This window comes from Symphalangus syndactylus, chromosome 16 (assembly GCF_028878055.3).
Source record: "Symphalangus syndactylus isolate Jambi chromosome 16, NHGRI_mSymSyn1-v2.1_pri, whole genome shotgun sequence".
In the NCBI taxonomy this organism is placed as follows: Eukaryota; Metazoa; Chordata; class Mammalia; order Primates; family Hylobatidae; genus Symphalangus; species Symphalangus syndactylus.
Genome location: NC_072438.2, coordinates 12,132,091 through 12,147,070, shown reverse-complemented (window position 1 = coordinate 12,147,070; position 14,980 = coordinate 12,132,091). Strand labels below are relative to the sequence as shown.

General features: G+C 43.5%; 1 protein-coding gene across 25 annotated transcripts in view; it reads right to left on the bottom strand.

The window, feature by feature from the left end:
* ADD1 (adducin 1) overlaps window positions 1-14,980 on the bottom strand; it is a 92,704-nt gene that overhangs the window by 40,941 nt on the left and 36,783 nt on the right. For all 25 annotated transcript variants that reach the window (XM_055245554.2, XM_055245548.2, XM_055245555.2 and 22 more), the window contains 3 exons: window positions 14,322-14,536; window positions 8,386-8,548; window positions 5,501-5,652 (listed from right to left, as the gene is read on the bottom strand). In XM_055245554.2, coding sequence (XP_055101529.1) covers window positions 5,501-5,652; window positions 8,386-8,548; window positions 14,322-14,516 — 510 coding nt within the window. In that variant the 5' untranslated portion in view covers window positions 14,517-14,536. The remainder of the gene's footprint in view (window positions 1-5,500; window positions 5,653-8,385; window positions 8,549-14,321; window positions 14,537-14,980) is intronic.

The following is a 14,980-nucleotide window of genomic DNA, read 5'->3' as shown; positions in this document are numbered from 1 at the left end:
CTGGAGTGCAGTGGCACAATTTCAGCTCACTGCAACCTTCACCTCCCAAGTTCAAGTGATTCCTGTCTCAGCCTCCCAGTAGCTGGGATTACAGGTGGGCACCACCACACCTGGCTAATTTTGCATTTTTAGCAGAGATGGAGTTTCACATGTTGGCCACACTGGTCTCAAACTCCTGGCTTCAAGTGATGTGCCCACCTTGGTCTCCCAAAGTGCAGAAATTACAGGCGTGAGCCACCGCACCCAGCCCCAGATATTAATTTCTGTTGGCTACATGTGGGACAAACCTTCCAGGTTGCGGCTTTTATTATTACTGTCTTTATGGTATCTTTTATCTTTTTTTTGAGACAGGGTCTCACTCTGCCACCCAGGCTGGAGTGCGGTGGCACAATCTCAGCTCACTGCAACCTCTGCCTCTAGGGTTCAAGCAATTCCCCTGCCTCGGCCTCCCCAGCAGCTGGGACTACAGGCACACCACCATGCCTGGCTAATTTTTTTGTATTTTTTGGTAGAGATGGGTTTTCATCATGTTGGCCAGGCTGGTCTCGAACTCCTGACATCAGGTGATCCACCCACCTCAGCCTCCCAAAATGCTGGGATTACAGGCGTGAGCCACCACGCCTGGCCTATGGTATCTTTTAATAAGGAAAAATTTTATTTACTTTAAATGTAGACAAATTTATCCATCTTTTCTTTTATGATAAGTGATTTTTGTGTCATAAGACATCTTTCCTTAGGCCAGAGGTTCAAGGCCAGTGATTTTCACCTACATTAGTCCTAAAATTGTTAAAGTATTACATTTCACATTTAATCTTTAATTCACTGGGATTGCTTTGTGATTATGTATAGTATAGAAGTCTCACATAATTATTTCCACTTGTGACTTTTCTACCCAAGCATCCCAGCACCCATCATTGCCAAGTCTGTCCCCCACCCCGCTGAGCTGCAATGGCGACTACGGCATGTCTGTTTCAATGCATGCAATTTGGCCCTACTGATCCCTCTGCATCTTCCTTTACCCAAAGGACACTACATTAATTGCCACCACTTTATATTAAGTTTGACATCTGGTAGGAAAAATCTCCTTGCCTAGCTGTTCTTCAGGAGTGTCTTAGCTATTCTTGGCCTTCCGCTCTTCATCTAAATTTTAGAAGCATGCTGTCAGGTTCCACATTTAAAAAGTATTACACAACCGTTTTTGTCAGTCATTTTTCTTTTGTCTCTCTCTCCATATATATGTACATATTTCATATAGCTGTAAACAGTATACATTTCATATTTTCTCATTTCTGATACCTTTCATTTTTCATGTTTCACTTGTTCTACATGATCTTTGTAATTGTTTTTCATAGTATACAACATTTTCTCAAATTGGTGTTGAATAACTGAGCCATTTCCTATCTACTGCTGAATACTTAAGGACTCTTAAAATTTTTCATTATTGGCTGGGTGCAGTGACTCACGCCTTTAACCCTAGCACTTTGGGAGGCTGAGGTGGGTGGATCACTTGAGGTCAGGAGTTCAAAACCAGCCTGGCCAACATGGTGAAACCCCGTCTCTAGTAAAAATACAAAAAAATTAGCTGGGTGTGGTGGCAGGTGCCTGTAATCCCTGCTACTTGGGAGGCTGAGGCAGCAGAATTGCCTGAACTCAGAAGGTAGAGGTTGCAGTGAGCCAAGATCATGCCACTGCACTCCAGCCTGGGCCACAGAGTGAGACTCTGCCTAAAATAATAATAATAATAATAATAATAATTTCATTATTACAAATAATGCTGGGCCAGGCACAGTGGCCTGGATCACACCCTGTAATCCCAGCACTTTGGGAGGCCAAGGCAGGCGGATCACTTGAGGCCACGAGTTTGAGACCAGCCTGGCCAACATGGTGAAACCCCATCTCTACTAAAAATACTAAAATCAGCCAGTGGCATGGTGGTGCACACCTGTGCATGGTGGCACATGCCTGTTCCAGCTACTTGGGAGGCTGAGGCAGGAGGATCACTTGAACCGAGGTGGTAGAGGTTACAGTGAGCCGAGATTCCACCACTGCACTCCAGCCTGGGTGACAGAGTGAGACCCTGTCTCAAAAATAATAATAATAGTAATGCTGTAGTTAATATAATAATGTTTCCTTCTTTTACTTAAGATTTATTTCCAACTGTAAGCTTAACTAACAGATTAATACATATTTTAATTTTTAAAGGCTTAAAACATTCAATTCTCTGAACCTAAAGCAAAAAGGAGAAAGTGCAAAATTACAAACATCAAGTAAAAATAGAGAAGGACATTTTGAAGTCAGTTTCCTCTGCAGTGGTCCCTCCCCGTCAGACCAGCACTGCTCTCCCTGTGTCTCTTCCCACACATGTACTGCCCCTTCTCTGTGTATGAAGAATGAGACTCTCCTGTTGCAGACCAATGCAGTACCCAATTCAGTACCTCCAGAGGAGACTACTATCACGTCCCTGAAGCACAGGGCACTGGTCACAAAGGTGGGTCCAGACCATCACCTCAGAGGCTTAGCATTCTCTGGAATCCAGAATGGAGTTGAACAAGCACCTGCCAGGTTCTGCAGGTGTGAAGCCTTGACAGCATTCCACTGACATCAGGATGGGCAGGCCAAGCCATAAGCTAAGTGCCACCGAGAGAGGAAGCCCAGTCCACTGTGCTAACTGGGCCATCCTGTCTTGTCCCCCCTCCTCCAAGCCCCCACAAACACTTCTCCAAATCCAATGCAATCTTAAAGATCTATTTCAGACAATCATCTCCAATCTTCTAACACCTGTTAGCAATTTTAAATCCCTTTAGCAGAAAATCCCTATGACCCTCTTTCAAAGAAAGGGCAGAATGACCTGCTGTCACTTTTTGTTGATACTGTTAGTATTTGCTTTTCTGTTAAGCGTCTGTACCATACCTAGATTGTAAATAAGAAATGGGTGCCATAATAGTAAAGCAAAATAAACCAAAACCTTTCTTCCTTAAAGATTCTCTAGTTCTAGTTTATAAGACATAGGAAACATTTTAGGTAACTTGCAGTTCTTTTTACTCGGTATTAAGCCCCATGGAGATAATTTACAGAAGAGAAAACACTTTTTAAATTTTGCCAATTCTTAAACAATTAAAGAAGGAGAAAACAAACAATTTAACCAATTCAAACTTATTTAATCAGCATTCAAAATAGGACTAGGCAAACAGCATTTTAAAACCTGCAAAGAACGTGAAGCTGTTATTACAGTTAGGGATTACATTTCCGATCACAGCTGTAACATTTTCATGGCACTAATCTTCAGGCAACAATTTAGCACTAAATCTCCACCAGGGCATTCTGTCAAGTATAATTAGATGACAGAGGCCAGCAATTTCCCTGCAGGCACCAGGAAGGGAGCTGGCATTTGTGCTAGGCTAACTGGACCCACCAATCAAATGTCAAAAGGTTCCAGCGAGCTCTTGTTCACAACTTTACTGAGGTAATTTCAGTTCAGCCGGAGGTTTCATTCAGTTTTTCACCTAAGTTTCCTGCATGCCTACTCTGTGCCATGGGTCCCGGGGCCACAGCAGGGACCACAACAGAGGCTCTCCCTATGGAATTTATATTCCTGTGGGCAGAGAGGGACAGCAACAGCTAAACATACAGAATGGATGGGGGTAACTGCTACAGGGGAATAAAGCAGCGGTGACATTCTACACAGAGTGAGCGTGTGCACACAAGAGCATGACATGGTAAAGCTTGCATTTTGAAAAGTTCATTTAAGCGGAAACAAGAACAGATGGATAGAAGGCAACTCAGTCTCTCTGGCAGAGACCAATATCAAGTCCCAGAGGCACAACACACTAATCACAAGGTGAGCTCCAGACCGTCACCTCAGGAGGCTTAGCATTCCTCTGAGTCCAGAATGGAGCTTAACGAAGCACCGCTGGTTATGAGTCCATGTGCAGAAAAACCTATGTGTGTGTGAGTACGCAGGAAACATTTCAGCAATCTGAACAGCGCACACACTGCTTGCCTCAAGAGAGATGGAAGTATTGGTGGAATTACAACTTTTTCTTTAGACATCTGCATAAGGTACACTTGATACAAAAAGCAGGCACTGTATTAACAATTTAAAATATCCTTTAAAAGAAATTACATGAAAAAAACAGAAGACTGGAACAAGTTTTAAAACCAAAGGAAGGAAGCAATTCAAAGGAAGAAGCTATCTCTACAAAAGAGTGAAGGAACAGAAGAACCTTGGCAATGCACTGTGAATCTAAGGCAGGAAGGGGCCGGGCAGGGTGGCTAAATGCCTGTAATCCCAGCACTTTGGGAGGCCGAGGCGGGCGGATCACAAGGTCAGGAAATCGAGACCATCCTGGCTAACATGGTGAAACCCCGTCTCTACTAAAAATACAAAAAAACTAGCCTGTAGTCCCAGCTACTCAGGAGGCTGAGGCAGGAGAATGGCGTGAACCCGGGAGGCGGAGCTTGCAGTGAGCTGAGATTGCGCCACTGCACTCCAGCCTGGGTGACAGAGCGAGACTCCATCTCAAAAAAAAAAAAAAAAAAAAAAAAAAAAAAGAAGAAGGCAGGAAGGGTGGAATTCCAAGCCAGGGGAGCAAAGTCTGGCTACAGGCAGAAGCCAAGACATTATAACAGGTGGTCAAGAGAACAGAATGGCTACAAATGTCAGTAAGGGTACCCATTTTTTCTGTGACATGATGAGGTCATTTGGTGGAAGAAGGAGGTCAGGAGTCTCAAAGATAGTAGAGAAGGCTTGAATACTAGTAAGGTTGTAAGAGAGATGAGTTATGGTTGCTAGGCTAAGTCATGGGTCCATTTGAGATTTGGGTTGTGAATCTGCGGAGAAAGGCAATGGGCTCTGGTGGGAGGACTTCCACAGCAGGATTTGGCTACTCAGAAGCTGGGAGGGATAGTACAGGATTAGCAGAGTGTTGCTGAAATGAGGGACTATGAAATACAAGATGGACAAAATAGGGAGTGAAGAATAGGCTAATGGACTGGGATGAAGAAGTGACTGTCCACAAGGGAAGGACTCATGTTGTCCACTGATACAACCACAGTTAGAACAGCACTTGGTCCAGAGAAAGCAGATACCCAGAATGAAGGAAAAGAGATCCTAATAACGCTGAAAAACACTTAAAACTGGAGTAGCTGAAGAAATAAGTTTGAGAGATGGAAGGCTTTGGTCAGACTAAGAAAGAAAACATCATCATTCTTAGGTTAAGCATAAAAATAATTTTAGAAACTGTGTACAATCTGGTAAACACTTAGTTGTTTTATTAGGTTAGCACACAAGAAAGAAATTTTCAAGAACTGCTGTTCCTGTAACTTTTAACCCAAACTGGCTGATTCTCCGGTTATTAGACTCTGTAGTCAGGAATCAGAACAGGTATTCCAAGACTTACTGAAGCTCAGCCTGCTTCCCTCTTCTCCTAAATGGAAAGAGGCGGTGCCAGACACAAAATATTTCATTTATCTTTCAGTTACTAGCCCATTTAATACTCACTGTGATATGATTGTAGATAAGCTGAGACCACCCAAAGAGATCTGCTAGTCTATAAAATGCTGCCAATTTACACCGTAATAACTTCTCTCCTTTGTCATATGCAATCGAATCAGATCCTCTAAGATCATTCACAGGAGTCACCATACCAAGACCTGAAATAAAGAAAAACAAAATCAGCCAGGTGCGGTGGTATACGCCTGTAGTCCTAGTTACTCAGAAGGCTAAGGCAGGAGGGTCACTTGAAGCCATGAGTTTGAGGCTGTAGTGCTTATGATCGCAGCTGTGAATAGCCAAGGCAACAAAGCGAGACTTACCAAAAAGCCTCAAATATTAACATTTCTTATCAAATGTAAATCAAATACTAATGGTTCTGAGATATTTATCTTCCACATTAGGCAATAAAGTCTTGAAAACTTCAAAGACAATTTCATAACGACTGTTTTCCAATACTAACACAATTAAGTTAGAAATCAATAACAAAAAGATAGCCAAATTTGTGGGGTGCAGTCAAGCGTGCTTAAAAGGAAATTTACAGCATTAAACGTATACATTAGAGAAGAAAAGTGTTTTTAAGGCTTTCTGATTACAGCAAAAGTTGAATCTTTGAGAAGATTAAAAATAAAATACAAATAATAAGATAAACCTCTAGCCAGACTTAATGAAAGAAAGGAGATAGAAATAACCAATATGGGCTGGGCGCAGTGGCTCACGCCTGTAATCCCAGCACTTTGGGAGGCTGAGGCAGGAGGATCACAAGGTCAGGAGATCGAGACCATCCTGGCTAACAAGGTGAAACCCTGTCTCTACTAAAAATACAAAAAATTAGCCAGACGTGGTGGCGGGCGCCCGTAGTCCCAGCTACTTGGGAGGCTGAGGCAGGAGAATGGCGTGATGGCGTGAACCCGGGAGGCGGAGCTTACAGTGAGCCAAGATAGCGCCACTGCACTCCAACCCAGGTGACAGAGCAAGACTCTGTCTCAAAAAAAAAAAAAAGAAAAAAGAAAAGAGAAAAATTAGCCAGGCGTGGAGGATCCCTTAAGCCCAGTGAGCTGTGATTGTGCCACTGTACTCCAGCATGGGTGAAAGAGCCAAGACCTTATCTCCAAATAAATAAATACAAAAAACAAACAAACAAAAAACAATAAACATAATTCACCATAACAAACTAAAGAAGAAAGACTAAGGGATCATTTTAACAGAGAGAAAAGAAGCATTTCACAAAATTCAACATCCATTCAGAAGGAAAGTTCTCAACAAATCCGCATAATAACTGCAATGATGTGAAACACACTGACTATGTTTAAATCATAAATTCAAATAATACAAAAAGAAAAAAAACTAACTGTTCATCACTGAAGGGCGATTGGAAACCAACTTATTATTTCAGAAAAGGATCCTGCCTTTCCTATACTGTACCACCAGGTAACCAAAAGAACTGAAGGGAAGTTTCTCCTGACAGAACATTCTTGCTAATTAATACAGAAGAAATGGGCCAGGTGTGGTGGCTCACGTCCGTAATCCCAGCATTTAGGGAGGCTGAGGCGAGTGGATTACTTGCGGTCAGGAGTTTGAGACTAGCGTGGCCAACATGGCGAAACCTGTCTCTATTAAAAATACAAAAATTAGCGAGGTGTGGTGGTGCGTGCCTGTAATCTTAGCTACTCGAGAGGCTGAGGCAGGAGAACAGCTTGAACCTGGGAGGTGGTAGTTTGCAGGGAGCTGAGATCACGCCACTGCACTCCAGCCTGGGAGACAGAGCAAGACGCCGTCTCAAAAACAACAACAACAAGGCCGGGCGGTGGCTCACGCTTGTAATCCCAGCACTTTGGGAGGCCGAGGCGGGCGAATCACGAGGTCAGGAGATCAAGACCACGGTGAAACCCCATCTCTACTAAAAATACAAAAAATTAGCCGGGCGTTGTGGCGGGCGCTTGTAGTCCCAGCTACTCGGAGAGGCTGAGGCAGGAGAATGGCGTGAACCCGGGAGGCGGAGCTTGCAGTGAGCCGAGATTGCGCCACTGCACTCCAGCCTGGGCGACAGAGCGAGACTCCGTCTCAAAAAAAAAAAACAGTAACAACAAAAAAAACGGAATCCACATGAAAACTTTCCTGGTGGTGGCCATGTGATTTCAGGATGGAGGTTTGAGCTATGGATTAAATGTGATTCTTAATATTCTGTAGACATTAATTACAATATATATCAGATCTGGTGAATGCTATTCAACTTCTAAGAATACCACAGAGCAGACAGGTAAGTAGCAAATGTCAGCAGATCTAACAGAAACCAGTACCTTATTTCGGGCAATCAGATTTGACTATCCAACCAGACCCATCAGAGTCTAATCCAAGGTACAATATGCAGTGGCTCAGATTAGTTGATGCTTTGTCATGTTAACATTTACAAACTCAGTTGCCATGGCAAAGCTCCATTCTTGCACAGCTGACCATTCTTTGCTCACATTCACCCATCCAGTACTTTTCCTCTGGCTTTTCTTTTAGAATTCTCTTTCTCACTAGTTGGGACACAGCAGCGAAGAAGGCTAGGTAAGAAATGCTGGCCAGGCAAAACTGATGTGCTACTCCACAAGCATTATTTCTCATTAGTTTATTTTAATCTACATAGGGGCTGGGAAGACACATAAAAAGTGATCTGCCTCGGAAATAACAAAGTCTCACTGGCTAAGAAAAGAGGAGTCTGCAACATCCAAGATGATTTCAGAATTCCAGCCTATCTTTTACTATGACTAACGAAAACACATTAATTTTCAAAATACTCAACTCTGTTATGTTACACAGTTATATGCCCATTTATTTCACGTGAGCAATCTTCAAGAAATTTTACCTGAAAACTACAGAACATATATTAAAAATCAGGAACTACTCACTCATGTTTAAGGCAGCCATCCCTCCTTGCGGAGCTGCTGGGTAGACATTTGGTACATTCGTGGTCATAAAATCTGCAATCTGCTGTAATGCCAATAGGCCTGTGGGGTTCTTCCCCTTCTTAAATTGCTCCTGTATCATTGACTCCAGTTCTTCACAGAAAGCCTAATAAAAAATATTAAAACACTGAGATACCATTTATGTTCTGTTCCTTGGGCAGGGGGTCAGGAGCAGCTATCACATAGACCAATTTTTTGTTTTCATCCAGTGCTGGAAAGGCAAACGGATATTCTCGCACATTACTGCTGAGAATATAAACTGGTACATTCTTTTCTAGAAAGTAATTTAATACAATAAAAGCTTAAAACTCTGAACAGGAATTCTACTCTTAGGAATCTATTTTAAGGAAACATTGAAGGAAGTGCTCAAAGACTGATTCATTTGGATGTTCATTCCAGCATTATTGATAAAAGGGAAAAACATCCTACATTTCAATCAACAGAGGATTGATCAAATACACTGGGAATTCTACGCATGCATTCAACATGAAAAGCTAAAAAAACTTACATGGCCTAAAATTGCTCTTGATATATGTTTGAGTGACAATGTTATCAAGCAGTATAACCAGTCCTTATTACAGCAAATACATACCTAAACATAGAAAAAGATTAAAAGTAAATACATTGGCTGGGCGCAGTGGCTCATGCCTGGAATCCCAGCACTTTGGGAGGCGAAGGCAGGTAGATCACCTGAGGTCAGGAGTTTGAGACCAGCCTGGCCAACATGGCAAAACCCCATCTCTACTAAAAATATAAAAAATTAGCCAGGCGTGGTGGTGGGCATCTGTAATCCCAGCTACTTGGGAGGCTGAGAAAGGAGAATTGCTTGAACCCAGGAGGCAGAGGTTGCAGTGAGCCGAGATTGTGCCATTGCACTCCAGCCTGGGCGACAGAGCAAGACTTTGTCTCAAAAAAAAAAAAAAAAAAAAAAAAAAAAGTAAATACATCAAAATGTTCATTGTAATCCTCTTAGTGATAGAATTATTAGTAATTTTTCATATTCTACTTTATCCTTTGCAGTACTTTCTTCAAAATACTTCTCAAATGACTTTTAAATGTGGAAAAAACCCTAACCATCCATTGTTTATCAAATAATACTAAATCAGGCAAAAAAAAGTGCAATTGGATTGATGGTGACTTTAATAGAAAATCACTATTATAACAATACAGATAATTTATATTCCCAACCTGCACTAAAATAATTTTTTCACATACCCTGTAAATAAATAAATATCGGCCAGGCACAGTGGCTCACGCCTGTAATCCCAACACTTTGGGAGGCCGAGGCGGGCGGATCACGAGGTCAGGAGATCGAGACCATGCTGACTAACACGGTGAAACCCCATCTCTACTAAAAATACAAAAAATTAGCTGGGTGTGGTGGCGGGTGCCTGTAGTCCCAGCTACTCGGGAGGCTGAGGCAGGAGAATCTTGTGAACCCGGGAAGCGGAGCTTGCAGTGAGCTAAGATCGTGTCACTGCACTCCAGCTTGGGTGACAGAGCAAGACTCCGTCTCAAAAAAAAAAAAGAAAGAAAGAAATACCTTGTCAAACAATTATAAATGATATCCATTATGAAAATGTAAGTTCACTGGATGTTAATCCACATCAAATTTACTTCTAGTTTGTCACTGCTTGAGCTGAAAACATATTGCAAGAAATTGCCAAGGGACAGTCTAAGAGTACCTATCACTTGGGGGAAGCACACAACAAATACACGTATTGCTGTTAATTAAGGGTAGAATAGAATGTCTGTCAAGAGCCCTCTGAGGACCCCCTATTTACCAAACCATGACAAATAATGTCGCAGATCATATTTTGTAGTCATCCATGAGGAAGGGAAAAGCTGAGAGGTACTCTGACTGCAAGCAAGAAATAAACAAAGGAAAAAAACAAAACATGGTGATTATTTAGCCATCTTTGTTATCAAAGCACAATGCAATGAGAGAGAAAGAGAGAGAAAGGGAGATATGTGCAAATAAAGATAGGTCGGGCGCAGTGGCTTCCACCTGTAACTCCCAGCACTTTGGGAGACCAAGGGAGGCGGATCATTTGAGGTCAGGAGTTCGAGACCAGCCTGGCCAACATGGTGAAACCTCGTCTCTACTAAAAATATAAAAGTTAGCCGGGCATGGAAGCTCGTGCCTGTAATCCTAGCCACTTGGGAGGCTGAGGCAGGAGAATCACTTGAACCCAGGGGGAGGAGGTTGCGGTGAGCTGGGTATGGTGGTGCACGCTTGTAATCCCAGCTACTCGGGAGGCTGAGGCAGGAGAATCATTTGAACTCGGGAGGTGCTACATTGAGCCAAGATCACGCCACTGCACTCCAGCCTGGGTGACAGAGTGAGAGTCCATCTCAAAAAAAAAAAGATAAGAGAGTAAGAGATACAGATGGCATCTCCTGAACATCACAGACAGTGCTGGTCACAGGGGAAGCAAAAGCTAAATTAAACAAGCTCCTTGCCTTCAGGAGCCCTCAGTCTGAAAATTCAAAGGATCTATTTCAATGGTTTTCAAATCCACATATAGATCTAGTGAAAGCTCAATTCGACACACACTACTAAGTACCAGGTGCTGTTTTAGGCACTAAAGATATACATACTGATAAATAATATGGTCCTTGCCATCCAGAAACTTAAAGCTTGGTAAGGAAGACACAAAAAGAAGAAAACCACACTACAGGAGCCCTATGCATAAACAGCATTTCAGACGACCTGTACGTGCAGAAAGGACACATGGCACAGAGCTGAGCTTAGTCCTGAGTGAGGGCCTGGAGCCACCAATCGGGATCTTAACGTCTGGCTCCAGCCAGCTGTCACTAGCCTAAGGACCTTGTGTGTGCTACTTTGATCATAACTCTTGCTGGTTCAATATCCATAGCCTCAGCTTGGGACCCTCCATACCTCTCAGTTTTCGGACCTCCTCTCCTCCAAAGACCCTGTCATCCAACCCACCTCAGGCTCCCACATCCATGGTCAGCACAAAACCTGCTCATTCCTAGTAACCATGCCCCTCTTCAATCCCAAAGCCAAGTATGTGCCCTGCAACCACCCCCTCCTAGCATCCAGCTCACGCTTTCTTCCATCCATTCATCACCCTAACACCTTCTCACCTTGGCTCACCTCCCCTGTTCTGAACTCTCTCACTGGCTTAGATCCATTGTAACGATTACACTGTAATCACTTTCTTGCTAACATCTCCAACTCTACCAAACCATCTGGCAAAACCTCAAGCCCCAGGCTGGAGTGCAGTGGTGCAATCATAGCTCACTGCAGCCTCAAACTCCTAGGCTCAAGTGATCCTCCTATCTCAGCCTCCCAAAGCACTGGGACTACAGGTATGAGCCACCGCACCCAGCCTTGATGCTTACTGTGTTCTAAACAACCTGGGGGCAGGAACTTTACTCTCTTATCTCTGCATCCCCAGTGCCTAGAACAATGCCTGGCACACACTAGGTTTCTCAACTATCCCGAGTCACTTTTACTTAGCTTCTTGTTGTTTTTATGTAAGAAAACTGCTCAAGCCAAAAGTCTCGGTGTTATCCTGATTCTTTCTTTCCCTTTCACTTCTTCCACCCCATCCATCAGCAAGTCCTATTCACACTACCTTCAAAATGAAAGCCATACAAATCTACCTCTTCCTACCTCTATTACGCCACCTTGGCCCAAGCTGCCATGATCTCTCATTTGGAAGACAGCTTTTTCTCTTGCCCCAGCCAATTTTCTCTCTAAATCAAATCCAGAATAATTTTCTTTAAAATGCTATTTGTCCTTTCCCTGTCTGCAGCCCTCCAATGACTCTGCCATACACAGAATGCAATGAAAACTCTCAATCTCAGCATACACAGCCTTCCAGGATCTGCTCCCTCCTCTCTCTCCAACCTCACTGCACCTCACTCTGCCACTCCCAGGCCGAACCACATTGGCTGCCTTCTGCCTGTGTGGGCTCATCAAGCCCATCCCTATCCTAGGAATTTCATGTTAGCTGGTTCCTCAGCCAGGAACACTTCTCCCTTTTTTTTCTGGAGACAGGGTCTCACTCTGTCACCCAGGCTAGAGTGCACTGGCACGATCACAACTCACTGCAGCCTCAGCTTGAGTGATCCTCCCACCTCAGCCTCTTGAGTAGCTGGGATTGCAGGGGCACGCCACCATGCCCAGCTAATTTTTATATTTTTTGTAGAGATGGGGTTTCACCAGGCTGGTCTCGAACTCCTGGGCTCAAGTGATCCCCAGCCTTGGCCTCCCAAAGTGCTGGGATTACAGTCATGGGCCACCATGCCCAGCCAAGCACCCACACCCGGCCCGCTCTTGATTCTTGAAAGACTGGCTCCTTCCTGTCATTGAGTTCAGATTAAACCTTCCCTCCTGAGAATGGCCTTTCTGACCACAGTCACACTTAATCTAATCATCCTACTGCTTTCTGCATTGCCCTTCTACTTGTTCTTTATTGTTTATTTCCTTCAACTAGAACATAAAGTCCGAGACTTGATCTGGGTAGTTACACAAGCAACATTTATGTCAAAATTCACCAAGCTATATACTGAAGATTTGTGTACTTCGTGTTAAGTTATACCTCAGTAACAACAACTAAACAAAATCTACTGAAAGCCTTGTATGTCTAGTTTACTGCTAAATCCCCAGTTCCTTAAACAGCACATAAGAGACGATCAACATCTCTTTTTTTAAGAAAATCAATAAACTTCTGCCAAATGACACTCCCCTGATATGAAGGGGCACAGTAAGAACAAATCAGAAGAAGAAGGGACAAAAAAGGATGAAGCACACACAAAGGCAGCAGCATCAACATGAGAAAACTATGCAGATACAACGCCCTGACTGAAAGGTGCAATCTGGAAAACAGTTGGGCATGACTGTGGCTCAAAATGCTGACTCTAACTAAAGGTATCAATCAATAAGCAGGTACTGTTAAGGCCGACTATATACCCAGGACAGAGCTAGGGTTTTTTTGGTTTTTTTTGAGACAGAGTCTCGCTCTGTCGCCCAGGCTGGAGTGCAGTGGCACAAGCTCCGCTCACTGCAACCTCTGCCTCCTGGGTTCAAGTGATTCTCCTGCCTCAGTCGCCCAAGTAGCTGGGACTACAGGCATGCGCCACCATGCCAGGCTAATTTTTGGTTTTTTTTTTTTGGAGACGGAGTCTCACTCTGTCGCCCAGGCTAGAGTGCAGTGGCACGATCTCAGCTCAATGCAAGCTCCGCCTCCCAGGTTCACGCCATTCTCCTGCCTCAGCCTCCCAAGTCGCTGGGACTACAGGCGCCCGCCACCATGCCCAGCTAATTTTTTTTTTTTGTATTTTTAATAGAGACGGGGTTTCACCACATTAGCCAGGATGGTCTCGATCTCCTGACCTGGTGATCCACCCGTCTCGGCCTCCCAAAGTGCTGGGATTACAGGTGTGAGCCACCGCGCCTGGCCAATTTTTGTATTTTTAATGGAGACAGGGTTTCACCATGATGGGCAGCCTGGTCTCGAACTTCTGATCTCAAGTGATCCACCCACCTCGGCCTCCCAAAGTGCTGAGATTACAAGCGTGAGCCAACGTACCCAGCCTAAGCTAGGTATATTTTAAATTGTAATTTTAAAATTGCTCCAATACATAAAGACCCTCTAGAAAAGTCACAAGAGTAAAAAGGAGAAATTAACACTTCCTATCCTTTACGACACTGAAGATTTTTCATTTATGATGTCTGATAACATGAACTAAACTGAATTATTTCAACAACCATATACATATACTCAAGGCACTGATTTCTTGTGATAAGATCAATGAACTATGCCACTCATACAACAGGGCATAAGACCTGAAGTATTAGAAAAGGAAAGATGACATTTGGTCAGAGAAAAGACTTCTCTTCTCACAGGGCTTTGCAGAATCATGGACACCCTCTTCTTTTGCTCCATCATGTTGAAGTCCTGGCGAAGGTCTGGTGCCATGTTCCTCTCCCTCAAGTACTCTGGGTTGTTCTCATCTACCCGGTCGAAGTACCTCTCCTTGTGAGGGGCTGTGGTCGGGGGTGGTGAGGTCACCACCGCAGCACGAGAATCACCATTCATTGTACAATCTTTCTAGGTTCCTACAGAATCAAAATAAAAGAAATTATTGTTTTCAAATCAATGTCTAACAGTGTTTCACGATGCGCACATGAGCTTGGTAAACACAATCTTCAACAGGAGGATGTAATGACCAACTGACAGTGGAAACCATGACCTGTGAAGGCTTCTTTGTGGCCTCAGAGGCACGTGGCTGATCAACCACCTCCCACCCTCCCACTAACCAGTGGTGTGTTTTGTCCTAGCCACTGTTCCAAAGAAGAGAACAAGAGAACAATCTAACAAAGCAATTAAGTCCTCTGACAAATCCAAAAAGAACTAAATATTAAACTTTTGACCACGTGATTCTTTACAGACATGATTTGTTCTACACAGACAAGATCTGCTAAGAACAGCACAGTTTATTCCAAAAGAAATTTGATTTCTGATTTTTTTTTTTTCCCATAAAGTACCAGCCAGTGGTTTTG